The sequence below is a fragment of the Salvelinus fontinalis genome, chromosome 8 (genome assembly GCF_029448725.1).
Source record: "Salvelinus fontinalis isolate EN_2023a chromosome 8, ASM2944872v1, whole genome shotgun sequence".
NCBI classification, from domain to species: domain Eukaryota; kingdom Metazoa; phylum Chordata; class Actinopteri; order Salmoniformes; family Salmonidae; genus Salvelinus; species Salvelinus fontinalis.
This window is the reverse complement of record NC_074672.1, coordinates 37,710,177-37,733,759: the sequence shown is the minus strand read 5'-3', so window position 1 is coordinate 37,733,759 and position 23,583 is coordinate 37,710,177. Positions and strand designations below refer to the sequence as shown.

The 23,583-nt window shown below is 46.0% G+C and overlaps 1 protein-coding gene across 2 annotated transcripts in view; it reads left to right on the top strand.

The window, feature by feature from the left end:
- Positions 1 to 23,583, top strand: part of kcnd3 (potassium voltage-gated channel, Shal-related subfamily, member 3) — a 427,850-nt gene that overhangs the window by 397,049 nt on the left and 7,218 nt on the right. The window contains exons 4-7 of one of the 2 annotated variants that reach the window (XM_055932428.1): positions 806 to 907; positions 9,847 to 9,879; positions 10,123 to 10,215; positions 10,514 to 10,764. In XM_055932428.1, coding sequence (XP_055788403.1) covers positions 806 to 907; positions 9,847 to 9,879; positions 10,123 to 10,215; positions 10,514 to 10,764 — 479 coding nt within the window. The remainder of the gene's footprint in view (positions 1 to 805; positions 908 to 9,846; positions 9,880 to 10,122; positions 10,216 to 10,513; positions 10,765 to 23,583) is intronic. The other variant, XM_055932429.1, reaches the window with a different exon arrangement.

The following is a 23,583-nucleotide window of genomic DNA, read 5'->3' as shown; positions in this document are numbered from 1 at the left end:
CATCCTAGAGACCTCTGGGATGTCTAAGCTGGCACAAAGGAGCATGCGAGAGGGAGGGGCAGAGAGGCCAGGAGAGAGGTACAGTAACAGATAAGGAGAGAAAGAAAAAAAGAGAGTGAGACAAAAGATTGAGAGGAAAAAACTATTATAAAAGTGAGAGGATGGAGTGCAGAGAGAACAGCATGGAGAGGAGGAGGCGTGTGTGTGTGTGAAAGAACACCTCTGCTTAATACCTGTCTCTGGGAGCATAAACAAGATTGAGAATGCTGGCCAGCTTGTCTGAGCTGAAACTCTTGCCAGACCTTTTGCAAGCAGACATTGTGTATTGTTTGTTATTGACGCATTGAGATTTTGTCTCTCTGTCTCTGTCCTTGAGAGAGAGAGAGAGAGAGAGAGAGAGAGAGAGAGAGAGAGAGAGAGAGAGAGAGAGAGAGAGAGGTGGCTGCACACCAACCCTCCTCATACTGTGTTTCCTGTAGATGAGAAGAGACGTATGCAGACAGACATACACACTGTTGGTTAGGGTTGTAGTCGTAACACTTTAAGGCAGTGGACATTTCATTGATTTATTCTACATAAACAAAAGCAATGCATTTCAAGGCGCAATTCAGCAAGTCTATTACACAAGAAACACAGACTGCAATATTAAACATTGAAAAGACATTACCCTCCTAATATGTGCTTTTGTATGCATTGATATCAGGTTTGCATCAAATGTTTGCGCTGTGCATAGCCATTTGGATTTAACCTGATTGGTGGTGTGAGGGGACTGATCTTTGGTTTCCATGGTTTCTCTGTCTTCCAGAAAGCACGTCTGGCCAGGATACGAATATCCAAGACGGGAAGCTCTAATGCCTTCCTCCACAGCAAACGGAATGGCCTCTTCAGCGAAGCCTTAGAGCTCACGGTAAGAGAACACTCAATACAACCACCATTGACTATACTAGTCTGATTTTGTCGTTAGGAGCCCATCCCCCTCCACAACACTTCTGGACTCAAAGAATTCAAATACTCACACCGCACGACCCCTTTAACTCACATAGGCACTCTAAGGCACTCTCTAAAACCCAGCCCAGTCACAACAGTAGAATTCTGTATGTTTGCCCTGAAAGTGTTCATACATCGGAGTGACACTTCCCCCCGTGGGATAGACTCTTAAGTACCAGATCACATAATCACAGTTTGACTGCACTTCATTCAATCAAATCAAATATATTTATAAAGCCCTTCTTACATCAGCTGATATATCAAAGTACTGTACAGAAACCCAGCCTGAAACCCCAAACAGCAAGCAATGCAGGTGTAGAAGCACGAACACTTTATAGATTGCTTCCTTCTTCCGTCTCCTTGAGGTAATCATTGACTCATAAGTAATGGGATAGATCAAAACAAGGTCACTACATTCACCAATCCAACCTCATCGGATCAGTTATTTCCTCAAGGCAGAAAGGATAGAGAAGTCTTTATTCAAACAGGGTCCTTGTGATTCTTCTCCCTCTCCTCCTGGGTTCCTGGAAGACTAGGCCTGGCTTCTGAGAACAGCTAAATGCAGTCCTGTTAAATATGCTGTAGTGTTAATGTGAACATCTTGGTGCTCAGCTGGGATCCAGGCTGCAGGCACTAGCAGACATGTAAACACAACTCGGGTTCCTCCTCTCCTCTCCTCTCTGGGCTGAGACACACCAAAACACAAAGACACTTTAGCTGTCTCTGAATGTATAGCTTGTCCTTCTATACACCCATGAATTGTACTGAGATTTGACTGTGCCTCCACCACCTCTCCCACGCACTATGAAGCAACTGTTAGCATGACTAAACTATAAAAACTAAAAGCCGAGCTTTTATGTTTTAGAGGTTCCAAGCAAAATGATCTTGCTGACATCACAGGGATAAGGCAGCTGACTTTCGATACATCTGCACCACACAGAAGATCAGTCAATTGTGTCCATGTATTATGCAGCATCACCTGGTTACCTACCTGCCTGTAGTGTAGCTAATGGACCAGCCACCTGGGTGATTCACAGCAGCCCTCACACCAGTGGAGGCTGCTGAGGGGAGGACGGCTCATAAGAATGGCTGGAACTGAGCAAATGGAATGGCATCAAACCATGTGTTTGATGTATTTGATACCATTCCACCAATTCCGCTCCAGCCATTACCACGAGCCCGTCCTCCCCAGTTAAGGTGCCACTGACCTCCCGTGCCTCACACATCCTGCTGAGTCTTTGGCTTTAGTCTTTAGGAATGAGTAGGACAGGACCAGAAATAGCCTGGAGACGCAGCTGTGTCTGTGTACTGTAGCTCAGCACTGTTTAGGAGGTGAACTCTTCCCCACAGCACATAACAAAATGTGCTGCAGCACATAACAAAATGGGCTGCAGCACTACTCACATAAACAGGGGAGGAGGGAACTACATAACAACACACAGTAAACATGGTGGAAACCCAGCCCGGTCTCATAGACTAGATCCGGGACACTCAAAATAGTATGATATGTTATGTTTGGTATGGTTAAATAACACAGAAGATTACTTAAGGCAAAAACAAAAGTATGATGGTTATTTGGGGAGGATGGGTGGGTGTATAAAGCGCACCTGATTCTAGTAATTAGTTGGTTGATAAGATGAATCAGGTTAGTTACAACTGGGATTGGTGCGAAAATCTACAGGAGGGTAGCTCTCCAGGAACAGGGTTGGAGAGCCCTGCTTTAACCTAACTTCTAACCCTAACCTTAAACCCTAACCCCTAGCCTAGCTAACGTTAGCCACCTAGCTAACGTTAGCGTTAACCACGTAGCCACCATCTAAGGTCAGCGCCAACAAATTGAAATTCGTAACATATCATACGTTTTGCAATATTCGTAACATATTATAAGAATTGCAATTCGTAACAATTTGTATGAATTGTAATTCGTAACAGATCATACGAAATTGATGATGGACATCCGTAAATGTATACATACAGTGCATTCAGAAAGTAGTCATACCCTTTGACTTATTATGTGTTACAGCCTGAATTCAAATATGGATTGAATACATTTTTTGCTCACCCATCTACACACAATACCCTATAATGACAAAGTGAAAACATGTTTTTAGTAATTTTAGCTAATTTATTGAAAATGAAATACAGAAATATCTAATTTATAGAGTTATTCACACCCCTGAGTCAATACATGTTAGAATCACATTTGGCAGCAATTATAGCTGTGAGTCTTTCTGGTTAAATCTCTAAAAGCTTTCAACACCTGGATTGTGCAACATTTGCATATTATTATTTTTTAAATTCTTCAACCTCTGTCAAATTGGTTGTTGACCATTGCCCGACAACCATTTTCTGGTCTTGCCATAGATTTTCAGGCCGATTTACGTCAAAACTGTAACTAGGCCCCTCCGGAACATTCAATGTCATCTTGGTAAGCAACTCCAGTGTATATTTGGCCTTATGTTTTAGGTTATTTTCCTGCTGAAAGGTGAATTTGTCTCCCAGTGTCTGTTGGAAAGCAGACTGAACAAGTTTTTCCTCTAGGGTTTTTCCTGTGCTTAGTTCTATTGCATTTCTTTTTATAAAAATAACCTCCCTAGTCCTTGCTGATGACAAGCATACCCATAACATGATGCAGCTACCACCATGCTTGAAAAGTGGTACTCAGTGATGTGTTTGCCCCAAACATAACACTTTGTATTCAGGACATGAAGTTCATTTCTTTGCCACATTTTTTGCAGTTTTACTTTAGTGCCTTGTTGCAAACAGGATGCATGTTTTGGAATATTTGTATTCTGTACAGGCTTCCTTCTTTTCACTCTCATTTAGGTTAGTATTGTGGAGTTACTACAATGTTGTTGATCCATCCTCAGTTTTCTGCTATCACCAATGGCCTCATGGTGAAGTCCCTGAGCAGTGTCCTTCCTCTCCGGCAACTGAGTTAGGAAGGACGCCTGTATTGTGTAGTAAATGGATGTATTGATACACCATCCAAAGTGTCATTAATAACGTCACCATGCTCAAAGCGGTATTCAATGTCTACCAATAGGTCCACTTCCTTGTAAGGCATTGGAAAACCTCCCTGGTCTTTGTTTGAAATGCACTGCGTCTGAGGGACCTTACAGATAATTAATTGTATGTGTAGGGTACAGAGATGAGTTAGTCATTAAAAAATCATGTTAAACACTATAATTGCACACAGAGTGAGTCCATGCAACCTTTTATGTGACGTGTTAAGCACATTTTTACTCCTGAACCTATTTAGGCTTGCCCTAACAAAGGGGTTCAATACTTATTGTCTCAATGCATTTCAGCTTTTTTTTCTAAAAACATAATTCCACTTGGACATTATGGGGTGTTGTGTAGGCCAGTGACTCAACATCTACATTTAAAACATTTTAAATTCAGGGTGGAACACAACAAAAATGTGTTCTGGGCTCGGGCAGAGCCCAGAGACATAGCCAGCAGCAGCAGCCCAGACAGAGCCCAGAGACATAGACAGCAGCCCAGACAGAGCCCAGAGACATAGCCAGCAGCAGCAGCCCAGACAGAGCCCAGAGACATTTTTTTTTTTTTTTTTTTTATTATTATTTTTTTTTTTTTACCGTTATTTTACCAGGTAAGTTGACTGAGAACACGTTCTCATTTGCAGCAACGACCTGGGGAGTAGTTACAGGGAGAGGAGGGGGATGAATGAGCCAATTGTAAACTGGGGATTATTAGGTGACCATGATGGTTTGAGGGCCAGATTGGGAATTTAGCCAGGACACCGGGGTTAACACCCCTACTCTTACGATAAGTGCCATGGGATCTTTAATGACCTCAGAGAGTCAGGACACCCGTTTAACGTCCCATTCGAAAGACGGCACCCTACACAGGGCAGTGTCACTGCCCTGTGGCATTGGGATATTTTTTTTTAGACCAGAGGAAAGAGTGCCTCCTACTGGCCCTCCAACACCACTTCCAGCAGCATCTGGTCTCCCATCCAGGGACTGACCAGGACCAACCCTGCTTAGCTTCAGAAGCATAGCCAGCAGCAGCAGCCCAGACAGAGCCCAGAGATGTAGCCAGCAGCCCAGAGCTATAGCCAGTAGCAGGCCAGAACCCAGAGATATAGCCAGTAGCACCCCAGAACCCAGAGATATAGCCAGTAGCAGCCCAGAACCCAGAGATATAGTCAGTAGTAGCAGCCAGAACCCAGATATATAGTCAGTAGTAGCAGCCAGAACCCAGATATATAGTCGGTAGCAGCAGCCCAGAACCCAGATATATAGTCGGTAGCAGCAGCCCAGAACCCAGATATATAGTCGGTAGCAGCAGCCCAGAACCCAGAGATATAGTCAGTAGTAGCAGCCCAGAACCCAGAGATATAGTCGGTAGTAGCAGCCCAGAACCCAGAGATATAATCAGTAGCAGCCCAGAACCCAGATATATAGCCAGTAGCAGCCCAGAACCCAGAGAAATAGTCAGTAGTAGCAGCCCAGAACCCAGAGATATAGTCAGTAGTAGCCCAGAACCCAGAGATATAGTCGGTAGTAGCAGCCCAGAACCCAGAGATATAGTCAGTAGCAGCCCAGAACCACGAGATATAGTCAGTAGTAGCAGCCCAGAACCCAGATATATAGTCGTTAGCAGCCCAGAACCCAGATATATAGTCGGTAGCAGCCCAGAACCCAGAGAAATAGTCAGAAGTAGCAGCCCAGAACCCAGGTATATAGCTAGTAGCAGCCCAGAACCCAGAGATATAGTGAGTAGCAGCAGCCCAGAACCCAGATATATAGTCGGTAGCAGCAGCCCAGAACCCAGAGATATAGTCAGTAGTAGCAGCCCAGAACCCAGAGATATAGTCAGTAGTAGCAGCCCAGAACCCAGAGATATAGTCGGTAGCAGCAGCCCAGAACCCAGAGATATCGTCAGTAGTAGCAGCCCAGAACCCAGAGATATAGCCAGTAGCAGCCCAGAACCCAGAGATATAGCCAGTAGCAGCCCAGAACCCAGAGATATAGCCAGTAGCAGCCCAGAACCCAGAGATATAGCCAGTAGCAGCCCAGAACCCAGAGATATAGCCAGTAGCAGCCCAGAACCCAGAGATATAGTCAGTAGTAGCCCAGAACCCAGAGATATAGTCGGTAGTAGCAGCCCAGAACCCAGAGATATAGTCAGTAGCAGCCCAGAACCACGAGATATAGTCAGTAGTAGCAGCCCAGAACCCAGATATATAGTCGTTAGCAGCCCAGAACCCAGATATATAGTCGGTAGAAGCCCAGAACCCAGAGAAATAGTCAGAAGTAGCAGCCCAGAACCCAGATATATAGCTAGTAGCAGCCCAGAACCCAGAGATATAGTGAGTAGCAGCAGCCCAGAACCCAGATATATAGTCGGTAGCAGCAGCCCAGAACCCAGAGATATAGTCAGTAGTAGCAGCCCAGAACCCAGAGATATAGTCAGTAGTAGCAGCCCAGAACCCAGAGATATAGCCAGTAGCAGCCCATAACCCAGAGATATAGCCAGTAGCAGCCCAGAACCCAGAGATATAGCCAGTAGCAGCCCAGAACCCAGAGATATAGCCAGTAGCAGCCCAGAACCCAGAGATATAGCCAGTAGCAGCCCAGAACCCAGAGATATAGCCAGTAGCAGCCCAGAACCCAGAGATATAGCCAGTAGCAGCCCAGAACCCAGAGAAATAGTCAGTAGTAGCAGCCCAGAACCCAGATATATAGCCAGTAGCAGCCCAGAACCCAGAGATATAGTCAGTAGTAACAGCCCAGAACCCAGATATATAGTCGGTAGCAGCCCAGAACCCAGAGATTTAGTCAGTAGTAGCAGCCCAGAACCCAGATATATAGCCAGTAGCAGCCCAGAACCCAGAGATATAGTCAGTAGTAGCAGCCCAGAACCCAGATATATAGTCGGTAGCAGCCCAGAACCCAGATATATAGTCAGTAGTAGCAGCCCAGAACCCAGATATATAGTCAGTAGTAGCAGCCCAGAACCCAGAGATATAGTCGGTAGCAGACCAGAACCCAGATATATAGTCAGTAGTAGCAGCCCAGAACCCAGATATATAGTCAGTAGTAGCAGCCCAGAACCCAGAGATATAGCCAGTAGCAGCCTAGAACCCAGATATATAGTCGGTAGCAGCCCAGAACCCAGAGATATAGTCAGTAGTAGCAGCCCAGAACCCAGATATATAGCCAGTAGCAGCCCAGAACCCAGAGAAATAGTCACTAGTAGCAGCCCAGAACCCAGAGATATAGTCAGTAGTAGCAGCCCAGAACCCAGATATATAGCCAGTAGCAGCCCAGAACCCAGAGATATAGTCAGTAGTAGCAGCCCAGAACCCAGATATATAGTCGGTAGCAGCAGCCCAGAACCCAGATATATAGTCGGTAGCAGCAGCCCAGAACCCAGATATATAGTCGGTAGTAGCAGCCCAGAACCCAGAGATATAGTCAGTAGTAGCAGCCCAGAACCCAGAGATATAGTCGGTAGTAGCAGCCCAGAACCCAGAGATATAGTCAGTAGCAGCCCTGAACCCAGAGATATAGTCGGTAGTAGCAGCCCAGAACCCAGAGATATAGTCGGTAGTAGCAGCCCAGAACCCAGATATATAATCAGTAGCAGCCCAGAACCCAGATATATAGCCAGTAGCAGCCCAGAACCCAGAGAAATAGTCAGTAGTAGCAGCCCAGAACCCAGAGATATAGTCAGTAGTAGCCCAGAACCCAGAGATATAGTCGGTAGTAGCAGCCCAGAACCCAGAGATATAGTCAGTAGCAGCCCAGAACCACGAGATATAGTCAGTAGTAGCAGCCCAGAACCCAGAGATATAGTCGGTAGTAGCAGCCCAGAACCCAGAGATATAGTCAGTAGCAGCCCTGAACCCAGAGATATAGTCGGTAGTAGCAGCCCAGAACCCAGAGATATAATCAGTAGCAGCCCAGAACCCAGATATATAGCCAGTAGCAGCCCAGAACCCAGAGAAATAGTCAGTAGTAGCAGCCCAGAACCCAGAGATATAGTCAGTAGTAGCCCAGAACCCAGAGATATAGTCGGTAGTAGCAGCCCAGAACCCAGAGATATAGTCAGTAGCAGCCCAGAACCACGAGATATAGTCAGTAGTAGCAGCCCAGAACCCAGATATATAGTCGTTAGCAGCCCAGAACCCAGATATATAGTCGGTAGCAGCCCAGAACCCAGAGATATAGTCAGTAGTAGCAGCCCAGAACCCAGATATATAGCCAGTAGCAGCCCAGAACCCAGAGATATAGTCAGTAGTAGCAGCCCAGAACCCAGAGATATAGTCGGTAGCAGCAGCCCAGAACCCAGAGATATAGTCGGTAGCAGCAGCCCAGAACCCAGAGATATAGTCGGTAGCAGCAGCCCAGAACCCAGATATATAGTCGGTAGCAGCAGCCCAGAACCCAGATATATAGTCGGTAGCAGCAGGCCAGAACCCAGATATATAGTCGGTAGCAGCAGCCCAGAACCCAGATATATAGTCGGTAGCAGCCCAGAACCCAGATATATAGTCGGTAGCAGCAGCCCAGAACCCAGATATATAGTCGGTAGCAGCAGCCCAGAACCCAGATATATAGTCGGTAGCAGCAGCCCAGAACCCAGAGATATAGTCGGTAGCAGCAGCCCAGAACCCAGAGATATAGTCGGTAGCAGCAGCCCACGACCCAGATATATAGTCGGTAGCAGCAGCCCAGATCTCAGATATATAGTCGGTAGCAGCAGCCCAGAACTCAGATATGTAGTCGGTAGCAGCAGCCTAGAACCCAGATATATAGTCGGTAGCAGCCCAGAACCCAGATATATAGTCGGTAGCAGCCCAGAACCCAGATATATAGTCGGTAGCAGCCCAGAACCCAGATATATAGTCGGTAACAGCCCAGAACCCAGATATATAGCCAGTAGTAGCAGCCCAGAACCCAGATATATCGTCGGTAGCAGCCCAGAACCCAGATATATAGTCGGTAGCAGCCCAGAACCCAGATATATAGCCAGTAGTAGCAGCCCAGAACCCAGATATATAGTCGGTAGCAGCCCAGAACCCAGATATATAGTCAGTAGCAGCCCAGAACCCAGATATATAGTCGGTAGCAGCCCATAACCCAGATATATAGCCAGTAGTAGCAGCCCAGAACCCAGATATATCGTCGGTAGCAGCCCAGAACCCAGATATATCGTCGGTAGCAGCCCAGAACCCAGATATATAGTCGGTAGCAGCCCAGAACCCAGATATATAGTCGGTAGCAGCCCAGAACCCAGATATATCGTCGGTAGCAGCCCAGAACCCAGATATATCGTCGGTAGCTGCCCAGAACCCAGATATATCGTCGGTAGCAGCCCAGAACCCAGATATATAGTCGGTAGCAGCCCAGAACCCAGATATATAGTCGGTAGCAGGCCAAAACCCAGATATATAGTCAGTAGCAGCCCAGAACCCAAATATATAGCCAGTAGCAGCCCAGAACCCAGCGATATAGTCGGTAGCAGCAGCCCAGAACCCAGATATATAGTCGGTAGCAGCAGCCCAGAACCCAGAGATATAGTCAGTAGTAGCAGCCCAGAACCCAGATATATAGTCGGTAGCAGCAGCCCAGAACCCAGAGATATAGTCAGTAGTAGCAGCCCAGAACCAGGATATATAGTCGGTAGCAGCAGCCCACTCAGACAATCTGACTCAGAGAAGAGGGCGTCGTGCCCCACAAACACAGAACAAACCACTCCCACATTTACACTCACGCTCTCTCCCTCCTTCACACACACTGAGCGTTCATTATACTGAAATGAAAACCTAGTAAAACTCTACCTGTGTGTCTTTTTGTCTCCTCTTTCACCTTTGACCTGAAGCAACTTCCTTACAAGATGAACCTTTCAGACCAGGTACAGAGACAGCAAACAGACACACACAATACCTAGAAACCCCTCTATCTGTTGGCAACACGGTGGAGCATTTTCACTCACAGTGTGTGTGTGTGTGTGTGTGTGTGTGTGTGTGTGTGTGTGTGTGTGTGTGTGTGTGTGTGTGTGTGTGTGTGTGTGTGTGTGTGTGTGTGTGTCTGTGTCTGTGTGTGTGTCTGTGTGTGTGTGTGTGTGTGTGTGTGTGTGTGTGTGTGTGTGTTGCAGAGTTCCATTGAGGAGGAGCAGCAGCTGAGCAAGAACCAGTCTCTATTAGAGAGCCAACACCACCACCTGCTGCATTGTCTGGAGAAAACCACAGTGAGTACACACACACACACACACACACACACACACACACACACACACACACACACACACACACACACACACACACACACACACACACACAAGGTGACAAGCACATCAAACAAGAAAAAACTCAATGTTAAATATAATTGTTTTTTTATCAAATGTAAAATAATATTAAAATCAAACTCCCAACGGACATGAATTTGAGATAAATGTGTTTTCAGATGTCCCTCCTCTTCTCTTTCATCCTCTATCTCTCTCTCTCGCCCTCCCCCCCCTCTCTCCCCCTCTCTCTTCCTCTCTGTAGAATCATGAGTTTGCAGATGAGCTGTGTTATGAGCAGAGCTACCTGGAGGGGGCACTCCAGAGCTACCCGTCTCAAAGCCCCTCCCTCTCCAGCCAAGAAGGCATGACGGGCACCTGCTGTACCCGCCACACCAAGAGGAACCACACCCCTTTACCCAACTCCAGTATTCCCACGTGCGCCCTCTCACACACACACCCTCATCATAACCTACAGGAGCTCAGCACTATCCACATCCAGCCCCTCAACACCAGGTGAGCTTTAAGCACTGACCAGAAGTCAGGTTTAACACTAAATATGGTAATATTATCAGGGCTACACTATTACTACTGACCCAGAGTCAGTCCGACGGTTAAAACAAGCCCATACTGTGAGCTTATGCTATGGGAAAACAATCATTAATTGGTTGACACCCAAGTCCATTACTAAAGACAATGATATCTAGAATGCCAAATGGCTGTTAATTTCTCTCTGATATTTTGCTTTTCTCCAGTGATGCTGGTATGTCAGGTGCTACCAACTGACGTATCCCTGTCATAGTGTATTACATTGAGTCTTTCATGGGCTTAGCAGCAATATACCTTCCTCTGTCATTTTACTTTATTTGATTCATTCTGTCATAATATGTTCCTCTTTTCCAAATCACTATGAATTAACAGACTTATTTCCAAAAACTTGTCAATATTAAACATCCTATTAAGGTGTGAGACATTCATTAGAACTGTTAAGGCTCCATGGTTTGATGAGGAATTGAACAACTGTATGGCTGAAAGAGACGGGGCAAAAGGAGTGGCTAATAAGTCTGGCTGCACATCTGACTGGCTGACGTACTGCAAATTGAGAAATTATGTGACTAAACTTAACAAAACGAAGAAACTGTATTATGAAGCCAAGCTCAATGATATAAAGAATGATGGAAATTCAACTCCATCTTTCATTGAATCAGATAGCTTATTCATCACAAAACCAATTGATGTTGCACATTATTATATTGATTACTTAATTGGCACAGTGGGCAAACTTAAGCAGGAAATGCCAACAACAAACAGTGAGCCATCGTATTCATGAATACAAAAACAAACTGAATGAAAAGCATTGTAAGTTTGAATTCTGTAAAGTTAGCGTGGCACAGGTGGGGAAATTATTGTTATCGATCAATAATGACAAACCTCCTGGCATTGACAATTTAGATGGAAGGCTACTGAGGATGGTAGCTGACTCTATGGCCACTCCTATATGTCATATCTTTAATCTGAGTCTAGAGGAAGCTTTGTCCTCAGGCCTGGAGGGAAGCCAATGTCATTCCGCTACCCAAGAGTGATAAAGCGGCCTTTCCTGGTTCTAACAGCAGACCAATCAGCTTGCTGCCAGCTCTTAGCAAACTTTTGGGAAAAAATGTTATGGACCAAATAACATTCTATTTCTCTCTAAACAAATTGACAACAGACTTTCAGCATGCTTATAGAGAAGGGCACTCAACACTGACACAAATGACTGATGATTGGTTGAAATTAATTGATAATAAGATTTTGTGTGCTGTACTGTTAGATTTCAGTGCAGACTTTGATATTATTGACCATGACCTGTTATGTTTCAAATCAAATCAAATGTATTTATATAGCCCTTCTTACATCAGCTGATATCTCAAAGTGCTGTACAGAAACCCAGCCTAAAACCCCAAACAGCAAGCAATGCAGGTGTAGAAGCACGGTGGCTAGGAAAAACTCCCTAGAAAGGCCAAAACCAGGCTATGAGGGGTGGAACCAGGCTATGAGGGGTGGAACCAGGCTATGAGGGGTGGCCAGTCCTCTTCTGGCTGTGCCGGGTGGAGATTATAACAGAACAAGGCCAAGATGTTCAAATGTTAAAAAATGGTCAAATAATAATAATCACAGTAGTTGTCGAGGGTGCAGCAAGTCAGCACCTCAGGAGTAAATGTCAGTTGGCTTTCATAGCCGATCATTAAGAGTATCTCTACTGCTCCTGCTGTCTCTAGAGAGTTGAAAACAGCAGGTCTGGGACAGGTAGCATGTCCGGTGAACAGGTCAGGGTTCCATAGCCGCAGGCAGAACAGTTGAAACTGGAGCAGCAGCACGGCCAGATGGACTGGGGACAGCAAGGAGTCATCATGCCAGGTAGTCCTGAGACATGGTCCTAGCGCTCAGGTCCTCCGAGAGAGAGAAAGAAAAAGAGAGAATTAGAGAGAGCATACTTAAATTCACACAGGACACCGGATAAGACAGGAGAAGTACTCCAGATATAACAAACTGACCCTAGCCCCCCGACACATAAACTACTGCAGCATAAATACTGGAGGCTGAGGCAGGAAAGGTCAGGAGACACTGTGGCACCATCCGATGATAACCCCCGGACAGGGCCAAACAGGAAGGATATAACCCCACCCACTTTGTCAAAGCACAGCCCCCACACCACGAGAGGGATACCTTCAACCACCAACTTACCATCCTGAGACAAGGCCGAGTATAGCCCACAAAGATCTCCGCCACGGCACAACCCAAGGGGGGGCGCCAACCCAGACAGGAAGACCACGTCAGTGACTCAACCCACTGAAGTGACGCACCCCTCCTAGGGATGGCATGAAAGAGCACCAGTAAGCCAGTGACTCAGCCCCTGTAATCGGGTTAGAGGCAGAGAATCCCAGTGGAGAGAGGGGAACCGGCCAGGCAGAGACAGCAAGGGCAGTTCGTTGCTCCAGAGCCTTTCCGTTCACCTTCACACTCCTGGGCCAGACTACACTCAATCATATGACCCACTGAAGAGATGAGTCTTCAGTAAAGACTTAAAAGTTGAGACGGAGTCTGCGTCTCTCACATGGGTAGGCAGACCATTCCATAAAAATGGAGCTCTATATGAGAAAGCCCTGCCTCCAGCTGTTTGCTTAGAAATTCTAGTACGTGTAGGTATGTATGGCAGGACCAAATCGGGAAGATAGGTAGGGGCAAGCCCATGTAATGCTTAGATTAGCATGTAGATGTAGATTAGCAGTACTTAGATGTAGATTAGCAGTACAACCTTGAAATCAGCCCTTGCCTTAACAGGAAGCCAGTGTAGGGAGGCTAGCACTGTTTAATGTTTAATGCCTTTTCAACTTCTGCCATATTGTGGATTCAGAGCCATCTATCTAATATAACTCAAAGGGTGTTATTTTTTTTATTTATTTTTTTTTATTTTTTTTATACATTTTATCCCCTTTTCTCCCCAATTTTCGTGGTATCCAATCGCTAGTAATTACTATCTTGTCTCATCGCTACAACTCCCGTACGGGCTCGGGAGAGACAAAGGTCGAAAGTCATGCGTCCTCCGAAGCACAACCCAACCAAGCCGCACTGCTTCTTTAACACAGCGCGCCTCCAACCCGGAAGCCAGCCGCACCAATGTGTCGGAGGAAACACCGTGCACCTGGCCCCCTTGGTTAGCACGCACTGCGCCCAGCCCGCCACAGGAGTCGCTGGAGCGCGATGAGACAAGGAAATCCCTACCGGCCAAACCCTCCCTTACCCGGACGACGCTAGCCCAATTGTGCGTCGCCCCACGGACCTCCCGGTTGCGGCCGGCTGCGACAGAGCCTGGGGGCGAACCCAGAGACTCTGGTGGCGCAGTTAGCACTGCGATGCAGTGCTCTAGACCACTGCGCCACCCGGGAGGCCCTAAAGGGTGTTATTTAATGGAAGCTTCTCTAATGTCAAACATGTAGAGTGTGGTGTTCCGCAGGGCAGTTCTAGTTCATTACTGGCCACCCATTCCAAAACTGACTGCAGCTCCTTGTTAAGGGTTTCAGTGACTTCATTAGCTGTGGTTGCTGACACGTATATGGTTGAATCATCAGCATACATGGACACACAGGCTTTGTTTAATGCCGGTGGCAGGTCATTGGTAAAAATATTTAAAAAAGTAGAGGGCTGGTCTTGAACATCTCTAAAACTAAGAGCATTGTATTTGGTACAAATCATTCCCTAAGCTCTAGACCTCAGCTGAATCTGATCATGCATGATGCAGTTGTTGAACAAGTTGAGGAGACTCAATTACTTGGTGTTACCTTAGATTGTAAACTGTCATGGTCAAAACATATAGATTCAATAGTTGTAAAGATGGGGAGAGGTCTGTCCCCTAAACCAAAATGTTGTTTTTTTAAACACCACACTCCACAAAACAAGTCCTGCAGGCCCTAGTTTTGTCTTATCTTGATTATTGTCCAGCCATCTGGTCAAGTGTTGCTAAGAAAGACCTAGTTAAGCTACAGCTGGCCCAGAACAGAGGGGCATATCTTGCTCTTCATTGTAATCAGAAGGCTACTATAAATACTATGCATGCCAGTCTCTCTTGACTAAGAGTTGATGAGAGACTGACTGCATCACTTCTTCTTCTTATAAGAAACATTAATGTGTTGAAAATTCCAAGTTGTTTGCGTAGTCAACTTACGCACAGCTCTGACACACACACTTACCCCACCAGCCATGCCACCAGGGTTCTTTTCATAGTCCCCAAATCCAGATAGAGCCTTATTGCATGGCACTTATATATAGAGCCTTATTGCATGGAACTCACTTCCATCTCATATTGCCTTAAATGAACAGCAAACCTGGTTTAAAAAAACAGATAAAGCAACACCTCACAACACCTCTCCCCTATTTGACTTAGATTTTTTGTGTGTGTATATATAGATATGTAGGCTATTTGACCTAGATATTTTGTGTGTATATATTGATATGTAGGCTATTTGACCTATATATTTTGTGTGTACATATTGATATGTAGGCTATTTGACCTAGATATTTTGTGTGTATATATTGATATGTAGGCTATTTGACCTAGATATTTTGCGTGTATATATTGATATGTAGGCAATTTGACCTAGATATTTTGTGTGTATATATTGATATGTAGGCTATTTGATCTAGATATTTTGTGTGTATATATTGATATGTAGGCTATTTGACCTAGATATTTTGCGTGTATATATTGATATGTAGGCTATTTGACCTAGATATTTTGCGTGTATATATTGATATGTAGGCTATTTGACCTAAATATTTTGTGTGTACATATTGATATGTAGGCTATTTGACCTATATATTTTGTGTGTACATATTGATATGTAGGCTATTTGACCTAGATATTTTGTGTGTATATATTGATATGTAGGCTATTTGACCTAGATATTTTGCGTGTATATATTGATATGTAGGCTATTTGACCTAGATATTTTGCGTGTATATATTGATATGTAGGCTATTTGACCTAGATATTTTGCGTGTATATATTGATATGTAGGCTATTTGACCTAGATATTTTGTGTGTATATATTGGTATGTAGGCTATTTGACCTATATATTTTGTGTGTACATATTGATATGTAGGCTATTTGACCTAGATATTTTGTGTGTATATATTGATATGTAGGCTGTTTGACCTAGATATTTTGCGTGTATATGTTGATATGTAGGCTATTTGACCTATATATTTTGTGTGTACATATTGATATGTAGGCTATTTGACCTAGATATTTTGTGTGTACATATTGATCTGTAGGCTATGTGTGCCGTTTTAAATGTATTTGTTCTGTCCTTGAGGTGTTCTTGTCTATTAATGTTCTGTATTATGTCATGTTTCATGTGAACCCCAGGAAGAGTAGCTTTGGCTTTTGCAACAGCTATTGGGGATCCTAATAAAATACCAAAAATACCCAAACATTGTGACAAGAAATAACTAGCAGGTGTACTATGCTCAAGGAGCTAGAATTTGTCAGTGCACAATTCAGCTGTGGGAACATGGCGTCTCTCAATACCAGACAACAGAAAGAGCTGGCCGCTACTATACAAGAGATTGTTTGTGAGATTACCTCTGCCCTCAACTTACAATTTGTCACGTTCTTCAAAATGTGCGGACCAAGGCGCAGCGTGCATTGAGTTCCACATCTTTTTAACACAATGTCAAACTAGAAACAGAACAACAAAACTTACAAAGAACGTGAAGTCGTAGTTCCCAAACACACTAACACAAACAATATCCCACAAAGCAGGTGGGAGATAGGGCTTCCTAAATATGATCCCCAATTAGAGGCAACGATTATCAGCTGCCTCTAATTGTGAACCATACAAGACCACCAACATAGAAATACACATTCTAAAACACCCCCCTAGTCACACCCTGACCTAAACCACTATATAGAATCCAAGGGCTCTCTATGGTCAGGGCGTGACAGTACCCCCCCAACGGTGCGGACTCTAGCCGCAAAACCTGAAACCAAATGGGGAGGGTAGGGGGGGTGACTAGTGTCGGTGGCGGCTCCGGTGCGGGTTGTAGCCCCCGCCCCGACCCCGGATCCGGCCATGGAGCTGGATTGAGCGCCACGCCCGAACTGGGCACCGGTGCCGAGGAAGGCTCTGGCCATGGAGCTGGGTTGGACACTACGCCTTGACTGGGCACCGGCGCCGAGGAAGGCTCTGGCAATGGAGCTGGGTTGGACGCTGCGCCTTGACTGGGCACCGGCGCCGAGGAAGGCTCTGGCCATGGAGCTGGGTTGGACGCTGCGCCTTGACTGGGCACCGGCTCCGAGGAAGGCTCTGGCCATGGAGCTGGGTTGGACGCTGCGCCTTGACTGGGCACCGGCGCAGCGGAAGGCTCCGGCCATGGAGCGGGACTGGACACCGTGCCTGGACTGGGCACCGGCGCAGAGGAAGGCTCCTGCCCTGGCGCGGGACTGGACACCGTGCCTGGACTGGGCACCGGCGCAGAGGAAGGCTCCTGCCATGGAGCGGGACTGGACACTGTGCCTGGACTGGGCACGGGCGCAAAGGGAGGCTCCTGCCATGGAGCGGGACTGAACACCGTGCCTGGACTGGGCACCGGCGCAGAGGAAGGCTCCTGCCCTGGAGCAGGACTGGACAATTTGCCTGGAAGCTCCGGACCGTTGACCGCCGCCGGGAGGTTCCCGGACCGTTGACCGCCGCCGGGAGGTTCCCGGACCGTTGACCGCCACCGGGAGGTTCCCGGACCGTTGACCGCCGCCGGGAGGTTCCCGGACCGTTGACCGCCGCCGGGAGGTTCCCGGACCGTTGACCGTCGCCGGGAGGTTCCCGGACCGTTGACCGTCGCCGGGAGGTTCCCGGACCGTTGACCGTCGCCGGAGGTTCCCGGACCGTTGACCGTCGCCGGAAGCTCCGGACCGTTGACCGTCGCCGGAAGCTCCGGGCCGGGGACTGTCGCCGGAAGCTCCGGACCACGGAAGCTCCGGACTGGGGACCGTCGCCGGAAGTTCCGGACCGTCGCCGGAAGTTCCGGACCGTCGCCGGAAGCTCCGGACCGGGAACTGTCGCCGGAAGCTCTGGACTGTGAATGCGCACTGGATGCCTAGTGCGTGGAGCCGGTACAGGTGGCACCGGACTGGTGACCTGATAAGACCGTAGAAATACTCCAGATATAACAGACTGACCCTAGCCCCCCGACACAAACTATTGCAGCATAATTACTGGACGCTGAGACAGGAGGGGTCGGGAGACACTGTGGCCCCGTCCGATGATACCCCCGGACAGGGCCAACCAGGCAGGATATAACCCCACCGACTTTGCCAAAGCACAGCCCCCACACCACTAGACAGATATCTTCAACCACCAATTTACTACCCTGAGACAAGGCCGAGTATAGCTCACGAACATGTCCCCCACGGCACAAACCCAACCCGGACAGGAAGATCACGTCAGTGACTCAACCCACTCAAGTGACGCACCCCTCCTAGGGATGGCATGGAAGAGCACCAGTAAGCCTGTGAGTCAGCCCCCATAATAGGTTTAGAGGCAGAGAATCCCAGTGGAGAGAGGGGAACCGACCATGCAGAGACAGCAAGGGCAGTTCGTCGCTCCAGTGCCTTTCCGTTCACCTTCAAACCCCTGGGCCAGACTACACTCAATCATAGGACCTATTGAAGAAATGAGTCTTAAATGATGACTTAAAGATTGAGACCGAGTCTGCATCTCTCACATGGATAGGCAGACCTTTCCATAAAAATTGAGCTCTATAGGAGAAAGCCCTGCCTCCAGTTGTTTGCTTAGAAATTCTATGGACAATAAGGAGGCCTGTGTCTTGTGACCGTAGCGTACGTGAAGGTATGTACGGCAGGACCAAATCGGAAAGTTGTCAAGCCCATGTAATGCTTTGTAAGTTAGCAGTAAAATCTTGAAATCAGCCCTAGCCTTAACATGAAGCCAGTGTAGAAAGGCTAGCACTGAAGTAATATGATCACATTTTTTGGTTCTAGCAGCCGTGTTTAGCGCCAACTGAAGTTTATTTAGTGCTTTATCCGGGTAGCCGGAAAGTAGAGCATTGCAGTAGTCTAATCTAGAAGGGACAAAAGTATGGATACATTTTTCTGCATCATTTTTGGAGAGAAAATTTCTGATTTTGCAATGTTACGTAGATGGAAAAAAGGCTGTACTTGAAACAGTCTTGATATGTTCGTCAAAAGAGAAATCAGGGTCCAGAGTAACACCAAGGTCCTTCACAGTTTTATTTGAGACGACTGTACAACCATCAAGATTAATTGTCAGATCCAACAGAAGATCTCTTTGTTTCTTGGGGCCTAGAACTAGCATCTCTGTTTTGTCTGACTTTAAAAGTAAAACATTTGCCGCCATCCACTTCCTTATGTCTGAAATATAAGCTTCCAGGGAGGGCAAATTTGGGGCTTCACCATGTTTCATCGAAATGTACAGCTGTGTATTGTCAAGTTAACATTATGTTTCCGAATGACATCACCAAGAGGTAAAATACATAGTGAAAACATTAGTGGTCCTAAAACGGAACCTTGAGGAACACTGACATTTACAGTTGATTTGTCAGAGGACAAACCATTCACAGAGACAAACTGATATCTTTCCGACAGATAAGATCTAAACCAGGCCAGGAATTGTCCGTATAGACCAATTTGTAGACCAAATCTCTCCAAAAGATTGTGTGATCGATGGTATCAAAAGCATCGCTAAGGTCTAGGAGCACGAGGACAGATGCAGAGCCTTGGTCTGACGCCATTAAAAGGTTATTTACCACCTTCAGGAGTGCAGTCTCAGTGCTATGATGGGGTCTAAAGTCAGACTGAAGCGTTTCGTATACATTTTGTCTTCAGGAAGGCACTGAGTTGCTGCGCAACAGCTTTTTCAAAAAATGTTGAGAGGAATGGGAGATTCGATATAGGCCGATAGTTTTTTATATTTTCTGGGTCAAGGTTTGGCTTTTTCAAGAGAAGCTTTATTACTGCCACTTTTAGTGAGTTTGGTACACATCCGGTGGATAGGGAGCCGTTTATTATGTTCAACATAGGAGGGCCCAGCACAGGAAGCAGCTCTTTCAGTTGTTTAGTTGGAATAGGGTCCAGTATGCAGCTTGAAGGTTTAGAGGCCATGACTATTTTCATCAATGTGTCAAGAGATATAGTATTAAAAAACTTGAGTGTCTCCCTTGATCTTAGGTCCTGGCAGTGTTGTGAAGACTCAGGACAACTGAGCTTTGGAGAAATATGCAGATTTAAAGAGGAGTCCGTAATTTGCTTTCTAATGATCATGATCTTTTCGTCAAAGAAGTTCATGAATTTATCACTGCTGAAGTGAAAGCCATCCTCTCTTGGGGAATGCTGCTTTTTAGTTAGCTTTGCGACAGTATCAAATATAAATGTTGGTCTTCACTGATATATCCCTTAAACAATTTCAATTACGCTTTGGTCCTATTATTGCTCAACCAATTTCTATTTGGAGCAAAATTTCAAAACAATGTAACTGGGAATCAAAATGGCATGCCCATACTCCAATATTTCACAATAGCGCCTTGCAATGTGGAGGGTGGCTTTTTGCATCATCCCAATGGTCAAAATGTGGAATTCGTACCCTTGCCGATATCAAACCGACAGTAATGGTTTGAGAGCATTCCAAGATTTGAAAGACACATACACATTACCGGGCAAATATATTTTTTATATATATATATATATATACAAATTATATATATTTACAACTTAGGTCAGCTTTGCTGGCCTATGGAGTCCCTTGCGAAACCCAACTACCAAACCTTCCAATGATGGGATTTTAGGGATGCACCGATATGACATTTTTGACCAATACCGATATCTGATATTTTCCTTGCCAAAAAAAAACTAACGATATTTTATATTTTAGCTGCCTTTTAAGCATTCTAGTACAGTTAAAAAGTTAACACACACACAAATGGACGCAGCGGTCTAAGGCACTGTATATCAGTGCAAGAGGCATCACTATAGTCCCTGGTTCGAATCCAGGCTGTATCACATCCGGCCGTGATTGGGAGTTCCACAGGGCGAGGCACTAAACCCGGACGACAGGGCGTCGTCCGGGTTTAGCCGGGGTAGGCCGTCATTGTAAATAAAAATGTTTTCTTAACTGACTTGCCTAGTTAAATAAAAGGTTACACACACACACCACACTGACCAAAAAGTTATTTTGTTGACATTTACGTATGTCCCCATTCCCAGTAAAACATAATCAAAACCTATTTCTTTCACTTACTTGCTGTGCTGTTTCGTTGTTCATTTGTTCAGTCGTTTCCTTCTCAACCAGGATTTCATCATACATGTCAAGCAGTGAAGTTTCAGCTCTGTCTGTCCGTGGCCTCTCTTCCTCGGTGCGCACTGTCACTGTGTCCGTTTCCATCTGGTCCAGCTGTGTCTAACATTTCATGTACACCCTGTTTCTTGTCTGCTTCGAAGTAGCAGTCCTTGTACCTAGCATCGGGCATGGTGGCGACACAGTAAAGAGGCTCAGAGAGAATACCACCAAATCGCTTGTTTACAGCCCCGAGTACTTTTGTAAGTTTTAACCCCGCGGTCTGTTTGGCAGTTTTGTTGAGCAGGCGTTTCAATGCCATGACAGAGGGTATCACGTCTCCTGCAGACGCAGTTAATTAGCTTATTTCTTAGTCAGTTCATAGTCAGTTGTTCAAATGGCACTAGGAGTGTGTTTATGTTTCAAACATGTTCTCAAATGCCATTGAAATGGCAGCAGCGGTATGAGAACCAGCACATTCTTGAGCATGCAATACGGCTTTCCTCAGTACCAAATCCTCGTCGACCCACTGTGCTGTCAGACTCAGCATGCTCATGGGGCTGACATCGCTGGTCCAAATGTCAGTTGTGACGCCCAAAGCAAGCAGCATAATGAATTCCATTATCTTGGCGTTAATGGATTTCGGCTTTGAGTTGTCTCGCTGAAATTGTCTTACTCTTTCAAATGACTGCTGGACTTGAACTTGTTTAGTTGTTGGAAGTGTGCGCTTAGTATTTTTCTGCTTTTATTCTGTGTAGCGCTGTATATTTCGTGGCGTCAATACATCATCTACTTACGTCATATACGTATGCCCGTCAGCTTTGGCATCAGTTTTACACATCGGCGTTAAACTAGACATCGGGCAGATGCCAAAGTTGGAATTTTTAGCTAATATTGTCCGATTCCGATATGCTCACAATATATATTGTGTATCCCTATGGGATTTATAAATAAATGATCTGGGTTCCCGAAATGACTGATCTTAATAATATATAAACCATTTTTGGAAAGCTCATATTCAGAGCTTGCCATTAAAAAAGTATGATCCACAGATCTAATTGAATCTCAACAATCCTTTCACTGGAACAGAATGAGGAAAAATATGACCTTGGCATCCCGTAATCTGAACCATCAATTTATAAATGTTAAGTTCTTTGACAGACTTTATTTCACATCATGGAAATGTTTTACGATGAGATTGGCTCCAACTCGCAACTGTTTACAGTGTCCCCTAAATCAGGTAGGCACATTCCTCCATATGATGTTGGAGTGCCCTGCAGTTAAATGCTTCTGGGGAAAAGTTACTAAATTCATTTCAAAGTGCATTATTAGATACACCCACCTAGTACCGTGTCGGACACCCCTTTGCCTCCTGAACAGCCTGAATTCTTCAGGGCATGGAAATGTTGCTCAGTTGGTATCAAGGGACCTAACGTGTCAGGAAAACATTCCCCACACCATTACCCACCATTACCCCACCACCACCAGCCTGTACCTTTGACACCAGGCAGGAAAAGGCCATGGACTCATGCTGCTTCGGCCAAATCTACTTGCACATCCTCATCTGCACATATATCACTCCAGTGTAAATTGCTAAATTGTAATTACTTGGCCACTATTGGCCTATTTATTGCCTTACCTCCTTACTTCATTTGCACAACTGTATACAGATTTTTCTATTGTGTTATCGACTGTACGTTTGTTTATTCCATGTGTAACTCTGCTGTTTTTGTCACACTGCTTTGCTTTATCTTGGCCAGGTCGCAGTTGTGAATGAGAACTTGTTCTCAACTGGCCACCTGGTTAAATAAAGGTGAAATAAAAAATAAAATAAAAATAAAAATCCTGACTGCCATCAGCATGACGTAACAGAAACTGGGATTCGTCAGATCAGGCGACATTTTTCCACTCCTCAATTGTCCAGTGTTGGTGATTGCGTTCCCACTGGATGGAGACATGTTGGCTGGGTGGGGTTGGGGGAATGGAATGGGAGGTTGGGGGAATGGAATGGGAGGTTGGGGGAATGGGATGGGAGGTTGTGGGAATGGGATGGGAGGTTGTGGGAATGGGATGGGAGGTTGGGGGAATGGAATGGGAGGTTGGGGGAATGGGATGGGAGGTTGGGGGAACGGAATGGGAGGTTGGGGGAACGGGATGGGAGGTTGGGGGAATGGGATGGGAGGTTGGGGGAATGGGATGGGAGGTTGGGGGAATGGAATGGGAGGTTGGGGGAATGGAATGGGAGGTTGGGGGAATGGAATGGGAGGTTGGGGGAATGGGATGGGAGGTTGTGGGAATGGAATGGGAGGTTGGGGGAATGGGATGGGAGGTTGGGGGGATGGGAGGTTGTGGGAATGGGATGGGAGGTTGTGGGAATGGGATGGGAGGTTGGGGGAATGGGATGGGAGGTTGGGGGAATGGACTGGGAGGTTGGGGGAATGGGATGGGAGGTTGGGGGAATGGAATGGGAGGTTGGGGGAATGGGATGGA